Source organism: Salmo trutta, chromosome 40, assembly GCF_901001165.1.
Source record: "Salmo trutta chromosome 40, fSalTru1.1, whole genome shotgun sequence".
NCBI classification, from domain to species: domain Eukaryota; kingdom Metazoa; phylum Chordata; class Actinopteri; order Salmoniformes; family Salmonidae; genus Salmo; species Salmo trutta.
The window spans coordinates 197,930-220,000 of NC_042996.1; the positions used below are offsets into that span (position 1 = coordinate 197,930).

General features: G+C 47.9%; 1 protein-coding gene across 1 annotated transcript in view; it reads left to right on the plus strand.

Moving 5' to 3' along the window:
* The first annotated feature begins 119 nt into the window (after window positions 1-119).
* The window catches only part of LOC115180381 (NUAK family SNF1-like kinase 1), a 27,865-nt gene continuing 5,913 nt past the window's right edge, over window positions 120-22,071 (plus strand). The window contains exons 1-5 of the mRNA XM_029742431.1: window positions 120-1,038; window positions 12,441-12,561; window positions 15,851-16,002; window positions 20,467-20,532; window positions 20,700-20,819. Of these exons, the coding sequence (XP_029598291.1) occupies window positions 730-1,038; window positions 12,441-12,561; window positions 15,851-16,002; window positions 20,467-20,532; window positions 20,700-20,819 (768 nt within the window). The 5' untranslated portion in view covers window positions 120-729. The remainder of the gene's footprint in view (window positions 1,039-12,440; window positions 12,562-15,850; window positions 16,003-20,466; window positions 20,533-20,699; window positions 20,820-22,071) is intronic.

The following is a 22,071-nucleotide window of genomic DNA, read 5'->3' on the forward strand; positions in this document are numbered from 1 at the left end:
ACTAATATACCCCTTTATCAAAGCAAGAGCATGTCTAGTAAGACATTCATATTTTTCTAAAATTGTCTTTTGCTCCAAGTTTGCGTGTTCTTTCAACAGGCAAAGCCAGCGCAGTGTACAATACTTGCTTTTAGCCCATGTCTCTTTCTAATAACACACACAAAAGGCAATCATGGAAAGGGGACAGTATGGGTCTAGACCCCACCCCCCTCCTGCCGCTACTGGCTCCAGCTCCTTACACCTCTCTGACAAAAAGAAACAGCGAAAGGGAGAGAGGGCGTATGAAAGAGAGTCGATGAGAAACAAACCCGAACAGCTCTGTGTGTCACTCGAATACATCGCATCCACAGCTATGACCTAGGCGCGGATCGTCGCTGTCAAGACAAGCGCAACATCGGAGAGAGCAATTACGCATGGTTCTGATAGAGAATGAATGCGAAGCTGTATCCAACAATTGCAAAACGCCCGGTTGGCCTCATTTTGCTACCATTAGAGCATCAATAGGATTACCATAAGGGAACGACGAGAACGGAGCACAGTGGAAACAACGTCTTTACAATTGAGGAATAAGACATTTTGCTCCAATAATTGAATAATTTACTTTTCATCAAAACACAAATATTTGTATATATTTGGAGGTGTATTTCCAAGACACATACATTAAAGCACGGATAGCCGTCATTAGGTCCACTTGGATTTGATCATATTGACACTTTATTAGTTATCCTGATGGAAACTGCTTCAAAATCTCGTCGGCTATCCAATGTGTCCACGGCATCTAACGTGTCCAATGTGTCCACGTCGAGCGCTGGGACTGAGGTAGGACAGAGCGATGTGCAGATTTGGGGGGACAGACCTTTACCTGTCGACTACCTTGGTGACGTCTCGATCCTGGATGACGGGAGATGGTCGAACTCTAGCGTGAAGAAACATCACCACAAGCACAACCTGAAGCACCGCTACGAACTGCTGGAGACGCTGGGGAAAGGGACGTACGGCAAAGTGAAGAAAGCCATCGAGAGACAATCCGGCAAAGTGGTGAGTTTTAGACAACGACTAACGGCCAATTAAACGAATGTGACAATTGGAACTTGGTGTGTTAGAACAAGTGAATAACACCATTATAATGTAGGTTGTGATGTAAGAACATCAAAACACAGCGTCTGGCAACTAAATGTAGTGATATGTTGGTGTTTCATTTATAATATTCATAAACACTCCCACGTGCATGGCGTGTCAATCAGAAATCCCTTGAATTCCCTGATGATGCCACGTGGGATTTCAGCTTTCCAATTTAAATTCAGCAATGAGCCCATTTAATGTGCTTTTATGGCCATAATTACACACTTGGCTTCAGGAGACAAAATTGGTTGTATTGCCTCAAAGGTCACACTGCTTATACAAGATGAGTCAAAGGTCAGTTTAAAAATACATTGGGGCCCATGTAGCTAAATGTAGTTTCCATTTATAACATGTGTTTTCAGTGTTAACAGACCTCAGAAGAATGAGTCTCTTGTCTAATTCTGTTGACTTTAACTTGTGAGTTTTGATGAGCTGAGATGCATGAGTAAAAATGAAAGTTTTGTCCCACTGAACATGCACTGACAAATCCATGTAATAATCCACCTTGAACCACCTTCCCTGTAGCCATGACATGAATTATAGGGATATTTCAGGTATTTTGTTGACTAGTACTAAAATAGGTCTAGTGGGTTATTCAACCTCTGTACTGTGTGAAGAGACAGTAGGAGGGGGGGGGGGAGAGCAGAGAGAGAGAGAGCGATACTGAGGGTATTATTTGACCTCTGGTCACCCCCTGGCTTGGCAACTAGAACTTTCCAAGTGTGAGGTATGCAGGAGGAGAGTAGACAGTCTGGTGTGTGTGTTTCCTCATTGGGACTAACACCTAGGTGTGAAGGAAGCAGAGGCTCTTGGAGAGGTTATGTGTGGGGTGCACACACACAACCCCACATATACATACATACATACATACATACATACATACATACATACATACATACATACATACATACATACATACATACATACATACATACATACATACATACATACATACATACATACACGGCGAGAGCTTCTCACTTAGTCGCTGTATTGATGAGGTACCTAATGACTTGAAACTGTATGAACAGGAGAGAGAGAGAGAGAGAGAGACACAGAGAGAGAGAGAGACAGAGAGACAGAGAGAGAGAGAGAGAGAGAGAGACCACAGAGCCTCCTATACATTACCCTTCTGTGTGTGGGCTCTGTCATGCATAGAAATGCCTCCCTGTCCATGTCTAAGAGGTCTGGAGACATGCCTGTTTCAGGACACCCTGCTTACTAGACAGAGAGAGAGGATGAGCCAGTGAGTGAACACACACTCACACAGACAATACAAACAGAAGTCTGGATGGAATAGTTTGGGGATTTTTAGGCCGCGGTGACTCATTGAGATTAGCTGCTATAAAACCACCAGCATAGCGTACAGTCTCCTGCCTGCTACCATGCAGGAGTCTTCAGTCTCCTGGCTTCTACCGTGCAAGAGCATTCAGTCTCCTGGCTGCTACCGTGCAAGAGTCTTCAGTCTCCTGGCTGCTACCATACAAGAGTCTTCAGTCTCCTGGCTTCTACCGTGCAAGAGCATTCAGTCTCCTGGCTGCTACCGTACAAGAGCATTCAGTCTCCTGGCTGCTACCGTGCAAGAGCATTCAGTCTCCTGGCTGCTACCGTACAAGAGCATTCAGTCTCCTGGCTGCTACCGTACAAGAGCATTCAGTCTCCTGGCTGCTACCGTACAAGAGCATTCAGTCTCCTGGCTGCTACCGTACAAGAGCATTCAGTCTCCTGGCTTCTACCGTACAAGAGCATTCAGTCTCCTGGCTGCTACCGTACAAGAGCATTCAGTCTCCTGGCTGCTACCGTACAAGAGCATTCAGTTTCCTGGCTGCTACCGTACAAGAGCATTCAGTCTCCTGGCTGCTACCGTACAAGAGCATTCAGTGGGACTTTGAGTCAGTCAATCATGATACACACGGTTGAGTCGACATGTGTGTGTTTAATCTGACTGACTGACTGACTGACTGAACGTTTGTGTTCCCACCCTGAACCTTTTTTCCCAAAAGAGACATAAAACACAGTCATATGGTGGAGGGTTGAGAGAGCCTTTAGATTGAATGTTATGTAATTATGCAGCTTTCCCTGGCCTGGCCTGGCCTGGTCTGGTCTGTAGCTCAGTTGGTAGAGCATGGTGTTTGCAACGCCAGGGTTGTGGGTTCGATTCCCACGGGGGGCCAGCACAGAAAAAAAAAAATGTATGAAATTGTATGAAATGTATGCATTCACTACTGTAAGTCGCTCTGGATAAGAGCGTCTGCTAAATTACTTAAAATGTAAATGTAAAATGGTCTGGTAATGTTGTTATCAAGGCAGTGAGAGGAGCAGGTTGACAGGGTCAGCCAAGCAGCAGGAAGGGAACACTTCTATGTTGACCTGTCAGGGTGTGTAAGTGTGTGTGAGTGTGTGTGTGTAAGTGTGTGTTGAGTGCCTGTGTTCTGCGCCAGCTTCTCTGGATAGATAGGTATTTCAGAGACAGGTCTAAGGAGAGAGAGAGAGACAGAGATAAGGGGGGGGGGGGTGTACCATCTGGGCTAGTCTGGTGTATACATCACAATATACCCCCAGTAGCATCTCTCCAGCTGGGCTAGACTGGTGTGTACATCACAATAAACCCCCCAGTAGCATCTCTCTTCTCCAGCTGGGCTAGTCTGGTGTATACATCACAATAAACCCCCAGTAGCATCTTTCCAGCTTGGTTAGTCTGATGCATACATCACAATTAACCCCCAGTAGCATCTCTCCAGCTGGGTTAGTCTGGTGTATACATCACAATAAACCCCCAGTAGCATCTCTCCAGCTGGGTTAGTCTGGTGTATACATCACAATAAACCCCCCAGTAGCATCTCTCCAGCTGGGTTAGTCTGGTGTATACATCACAATAAACCCCCCAGTAGCATCTCTCCAGCTGGGCTAGTCTGGTGTATACATCACAATAAACCCCCAGTAGCATCTCTCCTCTCCAGCTGGGCTAGTTTGGTGTATACATCACAATAAACCCCCAGTAGCATCTCTCCTCTCCAGCTGGGTTAGTCTGGTGTATACATCACAATAAACCCCCAGTAGCATCTCTCCTCTCCAGCTGGGTTAGTCTGGTGTATACATCACAATAAACCCCCAGTAGCATCTCTCCAGCTGGGTTAGTCTGGTGTATACATCACAATAAACCCCCAGTAGCATCTCTCCTCTCCAGCTGGGTTAGTCTGGTGTATACATCACAATAAACCCCCAGTAGCATCTCTCCTCTCCAGCTTGGTTAGTCTGGTGTGTACATCACAATAAACCCCCAGTAGCATCTCTCCAGCTTGGTTAGTCTGATGTATACATCACAATAAACCCCCAGTAGCATCTCTCCAGCAGGGTTAGTCTGGTGTATACATCACAATAAACCCCCAGTAGCATCTCTCCAGCTGGGTTAGTCTGGTGTATACATCACAATAAACCCCCCAGTAGCATCTCTCCTCTCCAGCTGGGTTAGTCTGGTGTATACATCACAATAAACCCCCAGTAGCATCTCTCCTATCCAGCTGGGCTAGTCTGGTGTGTACATCACAATAAACCCCCAGTAGCATCTCTCCTCTCCAGCTGGGCTAGTCTGGTGTATACATCACAATTAACCCCCAGTAGCATCTCTCCTCTCCAGCTGGGCTAGTCTGGTGTATACATCACAATTAACCCCCAGTAGCATCTCTCCAGCTTGGTTAGTCTGGTGTATACATCACAATAAACCCCCCAGTAGCATCTCTCCAGCTGGGCTAGTCTGGTGTATACATCACAATAAACCCCCAGTAGCATCTCTCCTCTCCAGCTGGGCTAGACTGGTGTATACATCACAATTAACCCCCAGTAGCATCTCTCCAGCTTGGTTAGTCTGGTGTATACATCACAATAAACCCCCCAGTAGCATCTCTCCAGCTGGGCTAGTCTGATGCATACATCACAATTAACCCCCAGTAGCATCTCTCCAGCTTGGTTAGTCTGGTCTATACATCACAATTAACCCCCAGTAGCATCTCTCCAGCTTGGTTAGTCTGGTCTATACATCACAATAAACCCCCAGTAGCATCTCTCCAGCTTGGTTAGTCTGATGTATACATCACAATAAACCCCCCAGTAGCATCTCTCCAGCTGGGTTAGTCTGGTGTGTACATCACAATAAACCCCCAGTAGCATCTCTCCAGCTGGGTTAGTCTGGTGTATACATCACAATAAACCCCCAGTAGCATCTCTCCTCTCCAGCTGGGCTAGTCTGGTGTGTACATCACAATAAACCCCCAGTAGCATCTCTCCTCTCCAGCTGGGCTAGTCTGGTGTGTACATCACAATAAACCCCCAGTAGCATCTCTCCTCTCCAGCTGGGCTAGTCTGGTGTATACATCACAATTAACCCCCAGTAGCATCTCTCCAGCTTGGTTAGTCTGATGTATACATCACAATTAACCCCCAGTAGCATCTCTCCAGCTGGGTTAGTCTGGTGTATACATCACAATAAACCCCCAGTAGCATCTCTCCAGCTGGGTTAGTCTGGTGTATACATCACAATAAACCCCCCAGTAGCATCTCTCCAGCTGGGCTAGTCTGGTGTATACATCACAATAAACCCCCAGTAGCATCTCTCCTCTCCAGCTGGGCTAGTTTGGTGTATACATCACAATAAACCCCCAGTAGCATCTCTCCTCTCCAGCTGGGTTAGTCTGTTGTATACATCACAATAAACCCCCAGTAGCATCTCTCCTCTCCAGCTGGGTTAGTCTGGTGTATACATCACAATAAACCCCCAGTAGCATCTCTCCAGCTGGGTTAGTCTGGTGTATACATCACAATAACCCCCCAGTAGCATCTCTCCTCTCCAGCTGGGTTAGTCTGGCGTATACATCACAATAAACCCCCAGTAGCATCTCTCCTCTCCAGCTGGGTTAGTCTGGTGTATACATCACATTAAACCCCCAGTAGCATCTCTCCTCTCCAGCTTGGTTAGTCTGGTGTGTACATCACAATAAACCCCCAGTAGCATCTCTCCAGCTTGGTTAGTCTGATGTATACATCACAATAAACCCCCAGTAGCATCTCTCCAGCAGGGTTAGTCTGGTGTATACATCACAATAAACCCCCAGTAGCATCTCTCCAGCAGGGTTAGTCTGGTGTATACTTCACAATAAACCCCCCAGTAGCATCTCTCCTCTCCAGCTGGGTTAGTCTGGTGTATACATCACAATAAACCCCCAGTAGCATCTCTCCTCTCCAGCTGGGTTAGTCTGGTCTATACATCACAATAAACCCCCAGTAGCATCTCTCCTCTCCAGCTGGGTTAGTCTGGTGTATACATCACAATAAACCCCCAGTAGCATCTCTCCTCTCCAGCTGGGCTAGTCTGGTGTATACATCACAATTAACCCCCAGTAGCATCTCTCCAGCTTGGTTAGTCTGGTGTATACATCACAATAAACCCCCAGTAGCATCTCTCCAGCTTGGTTAGTCTGGTGTATACATCACAATAAACCCCCAGTAGCATCTCTCCTCTCCAGCTGGGCTAGACTGGTGTATACATCACAATTAACCCCAAGTAGCATCTCTCCAGCTGGGTTAGTCTGGTGTATACATCACAATTAACCCCCAGTAGCATCTCTCCAGCTGGGCTAGTCTGGTGTTATACATCACAATAAACCCCCAGTAGCATCTCTCCAGCTGGGTTAGTCTGGTGTTATACATCACAATAAACCCCCAGTAGCATCTCTCCTCTTATCATTCTCATCAACCCTGTGTTTAACATTATCTGTAATGACCATGCTGTGAATAGCAGCACCTGCTATGGTGAGCCTCCTTTCCACTCCACTGCACTGATGCAAGGTATACCCTTTCCCTAATTTCTTCATCAAACAGTCTGCCTGTAAACCAACACACCTGGTTCCTACCACAGACAAATCCCTGGTCTGTATCTGCGACAGCTCTTCTTCTTCTCTTATAGCTCGAGGCTAAAGAGCACACACACACACACACACACACACACACACACACACACACACACACACACACACACACACACACACACACACACACACACACACACACACACACACACACACACACACACACACACACACACACACACACACACACTCCCCACTGAGCCCAGTCGCCAGCTGTTGTATGGCCCAAACGGTGGTTGTGACTAACGATCCATAACCCAGGGCTGGAGGGGTAAGGGTGTGTCCGTCCTGTCTACCCAGCTGTACAGTAGGCAGGGATCACCATTCACTATCACCACAATAGACTATTCATGAGTTCAGAACTGCGTCCCAAATGGCACCCTTTGGTCCAAAGTAGTGCACTATGTAGGGAATAGGGTGCCATTTGGGACGTAAACTAGATTTGGACTGTAGTTAAGGAAGGACTTAGAACCTATTCAATATAGTTCTGTTCTCTGTATTGCCTTTAATAACTTATAATACGCAACTGTAACCACATTCTACGCTCCGTCTATAACCCATTTAAAAAAAAACACAACTAATATTTAAGTTGGACACTTAACCATATTACATGATTTGTAACCATAACACATGATTTGTAACCATAATACATGATTTGTAACTGTAACACATGATTTGTAACCATAATACATGATTTGTAACCATAACACAGGATTTGTAACCATAATACATGATTTGTAACCATAACACATGATTTGTTACTATATTACATGATTTGTAACCATAATACATGATTTGTAACCATAATACATGATTTGTAACCATAACACATGATTTGTAACCATAACACATGATTTGTTACTATATTACATGATTTGTAACCATAATACATGATTTGTAACCATAACACATGATTTGTAACCATAACACATGATTTGTAGCCATAATACATGATTTGTAACCATAACACATGATTTGTAACCATAATACATGATTTGTAACCATAACACATGATTTGTTACTATATTACATGATTTGTAACCAAAATACATGATTTGTAACCATAACACATGATTTGTTACTATATTACATGATTTGTAACCATAACACATGATTTGTTACTATATTACATGATTTGTAACCATAATACATGATTTGTAACCATATTACATGATTTGTAACCGTAACACATGATTTGTTACTATATTACATGATTTGTAACCATAACACATGATTTGTTACTATATTACATGATTTGTAACCATAACACATGATTTGTTACTATATTACATGATTTGTTACTATATTACATGATTTGTTACTATAACACATGATTTGGAACCATAACACATGATTTGTAACCATAACACATGATTTGTAACCATAATACATGATTAGTAACCATAGCACATGATTTGTAACCATAATACATGATTTGTAACCATAACACTGTCACGTCCTGACCATAGTAAGATATTATTTTCTATGGTAGAGTAGGTCAGGGCGTGACAGGGGGTGTTTTTCTATGTTTTCTATGTTTAAGTTCTAGATTTCTATGTTGTTATTTTGGGATGATCTCCAATTAGAGGCAGCTGGTACTCGTCTCTAATTGGAGATCATATTTAAGTAGGTTTTTTTTCCACCTGTGTTTGTGGGCAGTTATTTTATGTTTAGTCTCTGTACCTGACAGAATTGTGATCTGATCGTTTTCCGTTTGTTATTTTGTCTTTAGTGTTTTTGAGTTAATAAAAATCATAATGAGCACTCAACACACTGCGCTTTGGTCCCCTCTCTACGACAGCCGTTACAGAACTGGATCAAGCAGCGTGCTCGGGAGGAGATGGATACCTGGTCTCTGGAGGAAAGGCTAGAGGGGGTAAACTGGACTTGGGGCCAAGTACTGGACAGATATAGAAGCCTGCCGGGGAGGCAGGAGAGGCTACAGAAACCCAAATACATTTTTGGGGGGGGGCACATGGAGCAGTCGGCGGAGCTGAGGAGCAAACCAGAGCCAATCCGGGAGAAGAGGGAAAATTTGGAGAAGGGAGAAATGGGAGAGTTATTGAGTTTGTGGAGGACGCACAAGTTTTTCCCAAAGGAACGGGTCGTCAGTTTGGTGCCACTTGAGTCAGCTCCCCGTACTCGTCCTGAGAAGTGTGTGGAAGTTCCGGAACAAGTGATACCGGTTATACACACCAGGTCTCCAGTACGTCTCAACAGCCCAGTACGTCCTGTGCCTGCTCCTCGCATTCGCCCTGAAATGCGTGTCACCAATCTGGTGCCACCTGTCCCGGCTCCACGCACTAGGCCTTCAGTGCGCCTGCTCAGTCCGGAGCCTCCAGCGACGCTCCCCAGTCCGGAGCCTCCAGCGACGCTCCCCAGCCCGGAGTCTCCAGCGGCGGCCTGCAGCCCGGAGTCTCCAGCGGCGGCCTGCAGTCCGGTTCCTTCGACGACGATCCACGGTCCGGTGGTACTAAAGCAGAGGGATCAACGGGTGGAGCAGGGGTTACGCCCCGAACCGGATCCGCCTCCTCTGCTGGAGGAAAAGGTTATGTGGACTGCACTAGAGCCGCCATAGATAGGAGTTACCCACCTTACCCTCCCTTTTGTTTTTTGTTGTGTATGTTTAGTGGCATTCGGAGTCTGCACCTTTGGGGGGGGGGTACTGTCACGTCCTGACCATAGTAAGATATTATTTTCTATGGTAGAGTAGGTCAGGGCGTGACAGGGGGTGTTTTGTGTTTTTCTATGTTTTCTATTTCTGTTTAAGTTCTAAGTTTCTATTTCTATGTTTTTTTGGGGGGGATGATCTCCAATTAGAGGCAGCTGGTCCTCGTTGTCTCTAACTGGAGATCATATTTAAGTAGGGTTTTTTCCACCTGTGTTTGTGGGCAGTTATTTTCTGTTTAGTCTCTGTACCTGACAGAACTGTGATCTGATTGTTTTCCATTTGTTATTTTGTCTTTAGTGTTTTTGAGTTAATAAATATCATAATGAGCACTCAACACACTGCGCTTTGGTCCCCTCTCTACGACAGCCGTTACAAACACATGATTTGTAACCATAACACATGATTTGTAACCATAACACATGATTTGTAGACATCCAAGGCACCGTTGTTTTTAAACAATGTTGAGTCTAGAGGCAGACGTCTTAGTAGCCACCTAGCCTCACTTTGTTAGGAAAGTGGAAATCCAATGTACCACATACAGGGCATTACCAATACTAATATCATTCCATATGATGTAATAGAGTCTTATCAGGCGTGTTGCATAATGTTCTGATACTGCTACTGCCAGCCTGCCACTATGTCTTCTGAGAAGGGGGGAATATTTCACTTCACTTGGCTGCGTCCCATATGGCACCCTATTCCTTATATAGTGTACTACGTTTGACTAGCTCTGGTATAAAGTAGTGCACTAAATAGGGAATAGGGTGCCATTTGTGACACATGTTTTGTCAACAGGGCGATAAAAACTCTTCTCCCTAAAAAGGAGTGATGGAGGATATGGTGCCATGAGTGACGCAGGGAATAAGGAAGTACATCTCACTGGAACTTCCTGTCCCTGTCGGCTGACTCTTAACCCACTTCCTGTATTCCTAATCCTTTCTATTTTGCCTATTTTGCCTATTAAGCCTTAACCCCCCCCCCCCCCCCACACACACACACACACACACACACACACACACACACACACACACACACACACACACACACACACACACACACACACACACACACACACACACACACACACACACACACACACACACACACACTGGGCTGTGTAAAATGGAACATGTATTTGTATCTAACCTCATTTAGCATCTGTTGTCTCCAGTGGGCTGGCTGCATGTCCTTCCATAAACCTAGTTTCTCTCTTCAAGGTTGTGGTAAAACTTCACCATCCATCCTCTCCTCCTCCTCCTCTGAGAGAGAGAGATATTCTTGAGGGTCTTGGCCCAGTTAGAGACACAGCCAGGTTATTTTCCACTACCAGAGGACGGGACACTGCTTATGAGCTTTATTGTGAGACCTAGAACAATCAAACGTTTATGAGCACATAAGAGTAAAATAGAATTTCTTTCCTCTCGCAGGGGACTGGACAAGTTTTACGACTCTTACAAGACCTGAAACAATAAACATAAGTACAAAAGGGAATTGAGCACACATAAGTGAGAATATACCACAGAGATAAACAATGAATCAGTATTACTGTTACTGTCAATTCATCTCTTCCTATAGCCGCTGTATCTGTGGAGAGCCATGAGACTGCCAATGGAGAATACTACTCTGTTGAAGACCTGAGACCTGAACCATGCTGCCCCTCTGACCTCACTGACCCAGGGCAGGATAATACTCTGTTGAAGACCTGAGACCTGAACCATGCTGCCCCTCTGACCTCACTGACCCAGGGCAGGATAATACTCTGTTGAAGACCTGAGACCTGAACCATGCTGCCCCTCTGACCTCACTGACCCAGGGCAGGATAATACTCTGTTGAAGACCTGAGACCTGAACCATGCTGCCCCTCTGACCTCACTGACCCAGGGCAGGATAATACTCTGTTGAAGACCTGAGACCTGAACCATGCTGCCCCTCTGACCTCACTGACCCAGGGCAGGATAATACTCTGTTGAAGACCTGAGACCTGAACCATGCTGCCCCTCTGACCTCACTGACCCAGGGCAGGATAATACTCTGTTGAAGACCTGAGACCTGAACCATGCTGCCCCTCTGACCTCACTGACCCAGGGCAGGATAATACTCTGTTGAAGACCTGAGACCTGAACCATGCTGCCCCTCTGACCTCACTGACCCAGGGCAGGATAATACTCTGTTGAAGACCTGAGACCTGAACCATGCTGCCCCTCTGACCTCACTGACCCAGGGCAGGATAATACTCTGTTGAAGACCTGAGACCTGAACCATGCTGCCTCTCTGACCTCACTGACCCAGGGCAGGATAATACTCTGTTGAAGACCTGAGACCTGAACCATGCTGCCCCTCTGACCTCACTGACCCAGGGCAGGATAATACTCTGTTGAAGACCTGAGACCTGAACCATGCTGCCCCTCTGACCTCACTGACCCAGGGGAGGAGAAGCCAGAGACAGTTCTACTAAACGCTGAGCTGTTGTATTGATCCAGTATTGATAATCTGTTAGTCTCCCGTGACAGACGATAACATTTAAACGTCTGTGAATGTCATCAGGTCCTGTCAAAATACAAGGGTCACTCCAATACAACATGTTCACAGTGGACTCAGATAACTGTGTGTGTGAAGCAATCTGCAGTCACGCTCTAATCAGTGATCACGCTTCTGTTGTGTGACCTGTGTGTGATCTGCCATCAGTGTGTGATGATGTGATGTTCTCTCTCTCTCTCTTCTGTCAGGTGGCCATTAAGTCCATCAGGAAGGAGAAGATCAAGGATGATCAGGACATGGTTCACATCCGCAGAGAGATCGAGATCATGTCCTCCCTCAAACACCCTCACATCATCTCCATCTACGAAGGTAGGTCTGAGAGAGAGAGAGAGAGAGAGAGAGAGAGAGAGAGAGAAAGAGAGAGATGGGGACGGACAGACAGACAGACAGACAGACAGACAGACAGACAGACAGACAGACAGACAGACAGACAGACAGACAGACAGACAGACAGACAGACAGACAGACAGACAGACAGACAGACAGACAGACAGACAGACAGACAGACAGACAGACAGACAGACAGACAGACAGACAGACAGACAGACAGACGGACGGAGGGAGGGAGGGAGACAGAGAGACAGGGAGAGATAGGGAGGGAGGGAGACAGAGAGAGACAGGGAGAGATAAGGAGGGAGGGAGGGAGACAGAGAGAGACAGGGAGAGATAGGGAGAGAGACAGAGAGATAGAGAGAGAGACATGGAGAGAGAGAGACATGGAGAGAGAGCGAGACAGAGAGAGATAGAGAGGGAGACATGGAGAGAGAGAGACATGGGGAGAGAGAGAGAGAGAGAGAGAGAGAGAGAGAGAGAGCAGTGAGTGCGTTCATTTGTTTGCCTTTGCACATACTGCACTGTACAGCGAATCAGAAGGGAACATTGGGGAGATTCCACTGAAGATTCCTCATCCCTCTGTCTCCACTATCGCCAAGCCCAACATCTGTGGATGTTTACTATGATGTTGGCTGCTTACGTAGGAACAGGGAACACACACACACACACACACGACTGAGAGACCAAGTGTAACCCAAAACAAACCCAAATAACACTCAAATAGCAACACATGTAATAACATAGACTTGTATTTGTATTTGAAGTACATCTGTCTGGATAATTTGAACATTTGAGTGTATTTGGGTGTGAAAGCCGTCAGTGTCTTGTTGCCTTGCTGGTGTGTGTCTCATTGTGAAACCACAAAGGTTCTGTGAGGGCAGCCAGCTGTGCTGTAAAACTTGTCAAAAATAGTAATAGTAAAGTACAGATACTACTTTAAAGTATTTTTACTGAAGTACTTTACACCGCTGCCTATGTCACCCTTCATAGTGGCAGGGTTGGGGACATGATGTATCCAGTTCTGCAGGCCTATGTCACCCTTCATAGTGGCAGGGTTGGAGACATGATGTATCCAGTTCTGCAGGCCTATGTCACCCTTCAGAGTGGCAGGGTTGGAGACATGATGTCTTTGGACCCCCAGTGTTTTTGGGCCTGACCGGTCTCATTCATTAGTCTCTATGTTTAGACTAGAGGGGAGAGGGCCCACCTCTGAGTCCACTAGCCTGTATCTAATACGGATTAACTGAACTAGCTAGGTAATTACATTGAGGAGTGGCTGGAGATGACTGCCATAGGTCGCAGCTAGCAGACAGACTGAAGGCCAGACAGTCAGACGCATACAGATGGGCAGAATAAGACACACACACACACACACACACACACACACACACACACACACACACACACACACACACACACACAAACAAACAAACAAACAAACACACACAGTGGAACCAGCCCCCTGTAGTTTTCTGGATGAAGTGTCCAGGAGTCAGAGAAAGTTCAGGTTCAGTCCTGGCTAGCCAGCCCACAACCAGCACTGTAGAGATCCTTCCTTAGATGTCAAAACACTGTCTAACACAAACATGATAAATGATGAAGAAAGTTATCACCTGACCAATATAAATACCCTTTATTTTATCACATAAACGGTCTACAGTGGTCAGTCCGTGGGGAGTTTCCAGGAGCTTTGGACCTGAGTCAGCTGTTGTTATTGTGCAGAGCCATATAGTGTAGAAGGAGAATAGACAGGTCCTCTGGCAGCCTACTATCGACTGACAGGCTACTGTCGCTTAGCTCCAGGTCAGGTCCAATGGAAAGAGTTCAGGATCTGGGAGAGGAGAGAGGGGAGAGGGAGACAGAAGGAGAGATAGAGATAGAGACAGAGAGCGAGATAGAGACAGAGAGAGACAGAGCGAGAGAGAGGAAAAGAGGTGAGAGAGAGGAGAAGAAGTGAGAGACAGAGAGAGAGAGAGAGAGGAGAAGAAGTGAGAGAGACAGAGAGAGCGAGAGAGAGAGGAGAAGAAGTGAGAGAGACAGAGAGAGCGAGAGAGGGAGGAGAAGAAGTGAGAGAGACAGAGAGCGAGAGAGGGAGGAGAAGAAGTGAGAGACAGAGAGAGCGAGAGAGAGAGAGGAGAAGAAGTGAGAGAGACAGAGAGCGAGAGAGGGAGGAGAAGAAGTGAGAGACAGAGAGAGCGAGAGAGAGAGGGAGGAGAAGAAGTGAGAGACAGAGAGAGCGAGAGAGAGAGAGAGGAGAAGAAGTGAGAGACAGAGAGAGCGAGAGAGAGAGAGGAGAAGAAGTGAGAGACAGAGAGAGCGAGAGAGAGAGAGAGGAGAAGAAGTGAGAGACAGAGAGAGCGAGAGAGAGAGAGGAGAAGAAGTGAGAGACAGAGAGAGCGAGAGAGAGAGAGAGGAGAAGAAGTGAGAGAGAGAGAGCGAGAGAGAGAGAGAGAGGAGAAGAAGTGAGAGAGACAGAGAGAGCGAGAGAGAGAGGAGAAGAGGTGAGAGTGACATGCAGGTCTATTGCAGGGTTTGAGGTGTGTGATATGCTGACCACTCTCTCTTGTAGTGATCTTACATAATACTGACACTAGCCGTACACACACAGGATGGAAGAACCCACACACACACACACACACACACACACACACACACACACACACACACACACACACACACACACACACACACACACACACACACACACACACACACACACACACACACACACACACACACACACACACACAGGATGGAAGAACCCCCCCCACACACACACACACACAGGATGGAAGAACCCCCCCCCCCCCCCACACACACACACACTCCATCACCCACTATCCTCCTACTGTTCTCCCCAGAAGGTCTACCAACATGACTTCTACCAACTGTCCTGAGTGAGGACATGACTCAGATATCACAGTGTTCCTCAACTATAGCAGGGTAGAACAGTGTCCCTATTCTAAACAGTTAACAGTTAACAGCAGTAAACACAACAATGTGAACAGTATCAGTGACCTCGTCGTTGAAACACAGAAGCAAGATCACCAGTTGTGCTAAATTGGCGACAGTATGTCTCTCTGTGTTCTGTATTTACTCCAAAGGGCCCCATTGTTGAAACTGTGGACCCTGTGGGCCCTGGTCAAAAGTAGTGTTCACTATATCTGGAAATAGAGGGCTATTTGGGATGCAACCTGAGATGGCTTTGCTGATTTCAAACTCCTCCCATCCTGATGTTGTCCTCTGTGTATGTCCTTGTGTCCAGTGTTTGAGAACAAGGACAAGATAGTGATCGTGATGGAATACGCCAGTAAGGGAGAGCTGTATGATTACATCAGCGAGCGACGGCGGCTGAGCGAGCGAGAGACACGACACTTCTTCAGGCAGATTGTTTCTGCCGTGCACCACTGTCACAAGGTAAGAGATACGCTGATCTGAAGTCTGTTTTACTCTCTTCTGTATGGTAAAGGCTAGGACCTGTGGAAGGCTAAGCTGATCCTAGGTCTGTGCCCTAAGCCAAAGGATATTTCTACAAGGAAGAGCTATGTAGCTACAGGACCCTACAGCAGACCAGAGTACAGGACCCTACAGCAGACCAGAGTACAGGACCCTACAGCAGACCAGAGTACATGACCCTACAGCAGACCAGAGTACAGTACCCTACAGCAGACCAGAGTACATGACCCTACAGCAGACCAGAGTACAGGACCGTACAGCAGACCAGAGTACAGGACCCTACAGCAGACCAGAGTACAGGACTCTACAGCAGACCAGAGTACAGGACCCTACAGCAGACCAGAGTACATGACCCTACAGCAGACCAGAGTACAGGACCCTACAGCAGACCAGAGTACAGGACCCTACAGCAGACCAGAGTACAGGACCCTACAGCAGACCAGAGTACATGACCCTACAGCAGACCAGAGTACAGGACCCTACAGCAGACCAGAGTACATGACCCTACAGCAGACCAGAGTACATTACCCTACAGCAGATCAGAGTACAGGACCCTACAGCAGACCAGAGTACAGGACCCTACAGCAGACCAGAGTACAGGACCCTACTGCAGACCAGAGTACAGGACCCTACAGCAGACCAGAGTACATGACCCTACAGCAGACCAGAGTACAGTACCCTACAGCAGACCAGAGTACAGGACTCTACAGCAGACCAGAGTACAGGACCCTATAGCAGACCATAGTACAGGACCCTACAGCAGACCAGAGTACAGGCCCCTACAGCAGACCAGGGTACAGGACCCTACAGCAGACCAGAGTACAGGACCCTACAGCAGACCAGAGTACATGACCCTACAGCAGATCAGAGTACAGGACCCTACAGCAGACCAGAGTACAGGACTCTACAGCAGACCAGAGTACAGGACCCTACAGCAGACCAGAGTACAGGACCCTACAGCAGACCAGAGTACAGGACCCTACAGCAGACCAGAGTTAAAGGGTACATGACCCTACAGCAGACCAGAGTACAGGACCCTACAGCAGACCAGAGTACAGTACCCTACAGCAGACCAGAGTACAGGACCCTACAGCAGACCAGAGTACAGGACCCTACAGCAGACCAGAGTACAGTACCCTACAGCAGACCAGAGTACAGGACCCTACAGCAGACCAGAGTACAGTACCCTACAGCAGACCAGAGTACAGGACCCTACAGCAGACCAGAGTACAGGACCCTACAGCAGACCAGAGTACATGACCCTACAGCAGACCAGAGTACAGGACCCTACAGCAGACCAGAGTACAGTACCCTACAGCAGACCAGAGTACAGGACCCTACAGCAGACCAGAGTACAGGACCCTACAGCAGACCAGAGTACAGTACCCTACAGCAGACCAGAGTACATGACCCTACAGCAGACCAGAGTACAGGACCCTACAGCAGACCAGAGTACATGACCCTACAGCAGACCAGAGTACAGGCCCCTACAGCAGACCAGAGTACAGTACCCTACAGCAGACCAGAGTACAGGACCCTACAGCAGACCAGAATGCAGTACCCTACAGCAGACCAGAGTACAGGACCCTACAGCAGATCAGATTACAGGACCCTACAGCAGACCAGAGTACAGGACCCTACAGCAGACCAGAGTACATGACCCTACAGCAGATCAGAGTACAGGACGCTACAGCAGACCAGAGTACAGGACTCTACAGCAGATCAGAGTACAGGACCCTACAGCAGACCAGAGTACAGGACCCTACAGCAGACCAGAGTACAGGACGCTACAGCAGACCAGAGTACAGGACCCTACAGCAGACCAGAGTACGGTACCCTACAGCAGATCAGAGGACCCTACAGCAGACCAGAGTACAGGACCCTACAGCAGACCAGAGTACAGGACCCTACAGCAGATCAGAGTACAGGACCCTACAGCAGACCAGAGTACAGTACCCTACAGCAGACCAGAGGACCCTACAGCAGACCAGAGTACAGGACCCTACAACAGACCAGAGTACAGTACCCTACAGCAGACCAGAGGACCCTACAGCAGACCAGAGTACAGGACCCTACAGCAGACCAGAGTACAGGACCCTACAGCAGACCAGAGTACAGTACCCTACAGCAGACCAGAGTACAGGACCCTACAGCAGACCAGAGTACATGACCCTACAGCAGATCAGAGTACAGGACCCTACAGCAGACCAGAGTACAGGACCCTACAGCAGACCAGAGTACAGGACCCAACAGCAGACCAGAGTACAGGACACTACAGCAGACCAGAGTACATGACCCTACAGCAGATCAGAGTACAGGACCCTACAGCAGACCAGAGTACAGGACTCTACAGCAGACCAGAGTACAGGACTCTACAGCAGACCAGAGTACAGGACCCTACAGCAGACCAGAGTACATGACCCTACAGCAGACCAGAGTACAGGACCCTACAGCAGACCAGAGTACAGGACCCTACAGCAGACCAGAGTACAGTACCCTACAGCAGACCAGAGTACATGACCCTACAGCAGATCAGAGTACAGGACCCTACAGCAGACCAGAGTACAGGACCCTACAGCAGACCAGAGTACAGGACCCTACAGCAGACCAGAGTACGGTACCCTACAGCAGACCAGAGTACAGGACCCTACAGCAGACCAGAGTACAGGACCCTACAGAAGACCAGAGTACAGGACCCTACAGCAGACCAGAGTACAGGACCCTACAGCAGACCAGAGTACAGCACCCTACAGCAGACCAGAGTACAGGACCCTACAGCAGACCAGAGTACAGGACCCTACAGCAGACCAGAGTACAGGACCCTACAGCAGATCAGAGTACAGGACCCTACAGCAGACCAGAGTATAGTACCCTACAGCAGACCAGAGTACAGGACCCTACAGCAGACCAGAGTACAGGACCCTACAGCAGACCAGAGTACAGGACCCTACAGCAGATCAGAGTACAGGACCCTAAAGCAGACCAGAGTACAGGACCCTACAGCAGACCAGAGTACAGTACCCTACAGCAGACCAGAGTACAGTACCCTACAGCAGACCAGAGTACAGTACCCTACAGCAGACCAGAGAACAGGACCCTACAGCAGACCAGAGTACAGTACCCTACAGCAGACCAGAGTACAGTACCCTACAGCAGACCAGAGTACAGGACCCTACAGCAGACCAGAGTACAGTACCCTACAGCAGACCAGAGTACAGGACCCTACAGCAGACCAGAGTACAGTACCCTACAGCAGACCAGTTTGCTCACACAATAAGACACATAATTGCCCTTCTGTGCCCATGTAGCAGCCCATCCCCCAACCTCCACCCTCCCCTTCCCTCAGGCCCTCTCCACCTCCAGGTTGAGTGCTGTTCCCTTGGGAGATGGAGAGAGGGTTGGCCCTATGTCCTCCACAGTCCCTACAGCTGGAGGCTATGACTGATGTCATTACTGTAGGTCCTGGAGGAGTGATGTCATATCCCCAGCTGGGAGAGACTGAGGGTGCATCCCAAATATAGTGCACTACTATGGGCCCTGGTTAAAAAAGTGTGCACTATAAAGGGAATAGGATGCCAGCTGGGAGAGAATGACTGACAGATAGGGCTGGCTACAGCTGCTGGTGACATCCTGGTGAGGGAGTTGTCGGGGGCAACCGTGACATCCTGGTGAGGGAGTTGTCGGGGGCAACCGTGACATCCTGGTGAGGGAGTTGTCGAGGGCAACCGTGACATGGTGAGGAGGGAGGAGCCGGACATAGAGATACAGTAGGTTAGGACAGGGCAGAGCTGCAGTGACAGACTGAAGGAAGTGTGGCAGAGTATAGACTTCCCCTGCTTCCTCCCTATAGATAGAGAGACAGGGAGGGAGGGAGGGAGGGAGACACAGAGAGACACAGAGAGACACAGAGAAATAAAGAAAAGGCGAGAGAGAGTACAGGACCCTACATGGAACACATCTGCCTTCCATGGTTAAGTGAATTATCAACACACAGTGCATGGTCAAACTGTTCATGTGGTTCCTCCGGTTCATGTTGAACCATGACCACACTTCCTGTCACTGGCTGAACTCCAAATGGCACCCTGATCCCTACATGCTGCACTGACTACTGCACTCATCTGGCCCAAAATAGTGCACTATGTAGGGTGGCATTTGAGATGTGGATCCTGTGTCCCACATGTTTAACAGCTGTTTAGTGTGTCACCCAACAACACGAGAGATGTTTATGAGAATACATTTTGTCATTGAGATGAATTAAACATGCCAGATTTATATAGAACCTGTGCCACTTGAAAATAACCATTGCGGATGAGCTCAGCAAACATGGTAGACAAAAGAAAGGTGTGCATGTGTGTGTGTACGCGGGCGTGTGTGTGTGTAAATGGGTCACAGTTTAATTAGACTTGTCCTGTTTTGTCTTTGTAGAACGGAGTGGTGCACAGGGATTTAAAACTGGAAAACGTGCTGCTGGATGAAAACTGTAATATCAAGGTAAGATCTTTGACTTCGTAGAGATGTCAATCTCTTGTCTTTCATATGCTGTACTTCAACACAGCATCTTAGGGATAGGGACAGTCTCTTTACAGGTGCAGTCAGGGATCTGCGAGTCTTATCCAAGGGTAATTTAACGTTGATTGTCATGCTCTTCTCTCCTCCAGATTGCTGACTTTGGTCTGTCCAACCTTTACCACAAAGACGAGCTCCTTCAGACGTTCTGTGGCAGCCCTCTGTACGCCTCACCAGAGATCGTCAACGGCAGGCCCTACCATGGTCCAGAGGTACACACACACACACACACACACACACACACACACACACACACACACACACACACACACACACACACACACACACACACACACACACACACACCACATGGTAGGGAACAAGGGAAATCCTTCTCTTCACTTCTGATCTCTGTCATTCTGAAACCCAGATAGTCTTATTTTAGACCTGCTGGACTGATTCTGCTTTAATCATACTCTCTCTGAGGCTCATGGAAATAAGATACAAATCTAAACTACCAGGTTCTCACCAGTGGAAAATCCCCAGAACAAATTCCCTATAACAGTTGGATAAGGGAAACACTGAAGGGAACCCCCATCCCAAAAAGTGCTCTTGCTCCCTGGGCCTTCTGGGTTTGTCCTTAAGCTGACAAGTGAAGGTAGTGAAAACCCGTTCCTGTCTTGGAGGAAGTTTACTCACACACACACTTCTCCCACACACACACACACACACACACACACACACACACACACACACACACACACACACACACACACACACACACACACACACACACACACACACACACACACACACACACACACACACACACACACACACAGCCAGCCCAGGTCAGCTCACTCATCTGTTACCAAACATAGACCCAGAATGGCTGTGACTCCAGGATTTCACTGAGTCCCATCATTTCATGAGACATTAGGAGCCGCCCCTCTCCCACCCTACAGTAAATATTACATAATGACCCCTACACCACCTGACCCTGTGTCACCCCTCCCCTACTCCCATCTCCTTTAGCTTCCTGACCCTGTGTCACCCCTCCCCTACTTCCATCTCCTTTAGCTTCCTGACCCGGTGTCACCCCTCCCCTACTCCCATCTCCTTTAGCTTCCTGACCCTGTGTCACCCCTCCCCTACTCCCATCTCCTTTAGCTTCCTGACCCTGTGTCACCCCTCCCCTACTTCCATCTCCTTTAGCTTCCTGACCCTGTGTCACCCCTCCCCTACTCCCATCTCCTTTAGCTTCCTGACCCTGTGTCACCCCTCCCCTACTCCCATCTCCTTTAGCTTCCTGACCCGGTGTCACCCCTCCCCTACTCCCATCTCCTTTAGCTTCCTGACCCTGTGTCACCCCTCCCCTACTCCCATCTCCTTTAGCTTCCTGACCCTGTGTCACCCCTCCCCTACTCCCATCTCCTTTAGCTTCCTGACCCTGTGTCACCCCTCCCCTACTTCCATCTCCTTTAGCTTCCTGACCCTGTGTCACCCCTCCCCTACTCCCATCTC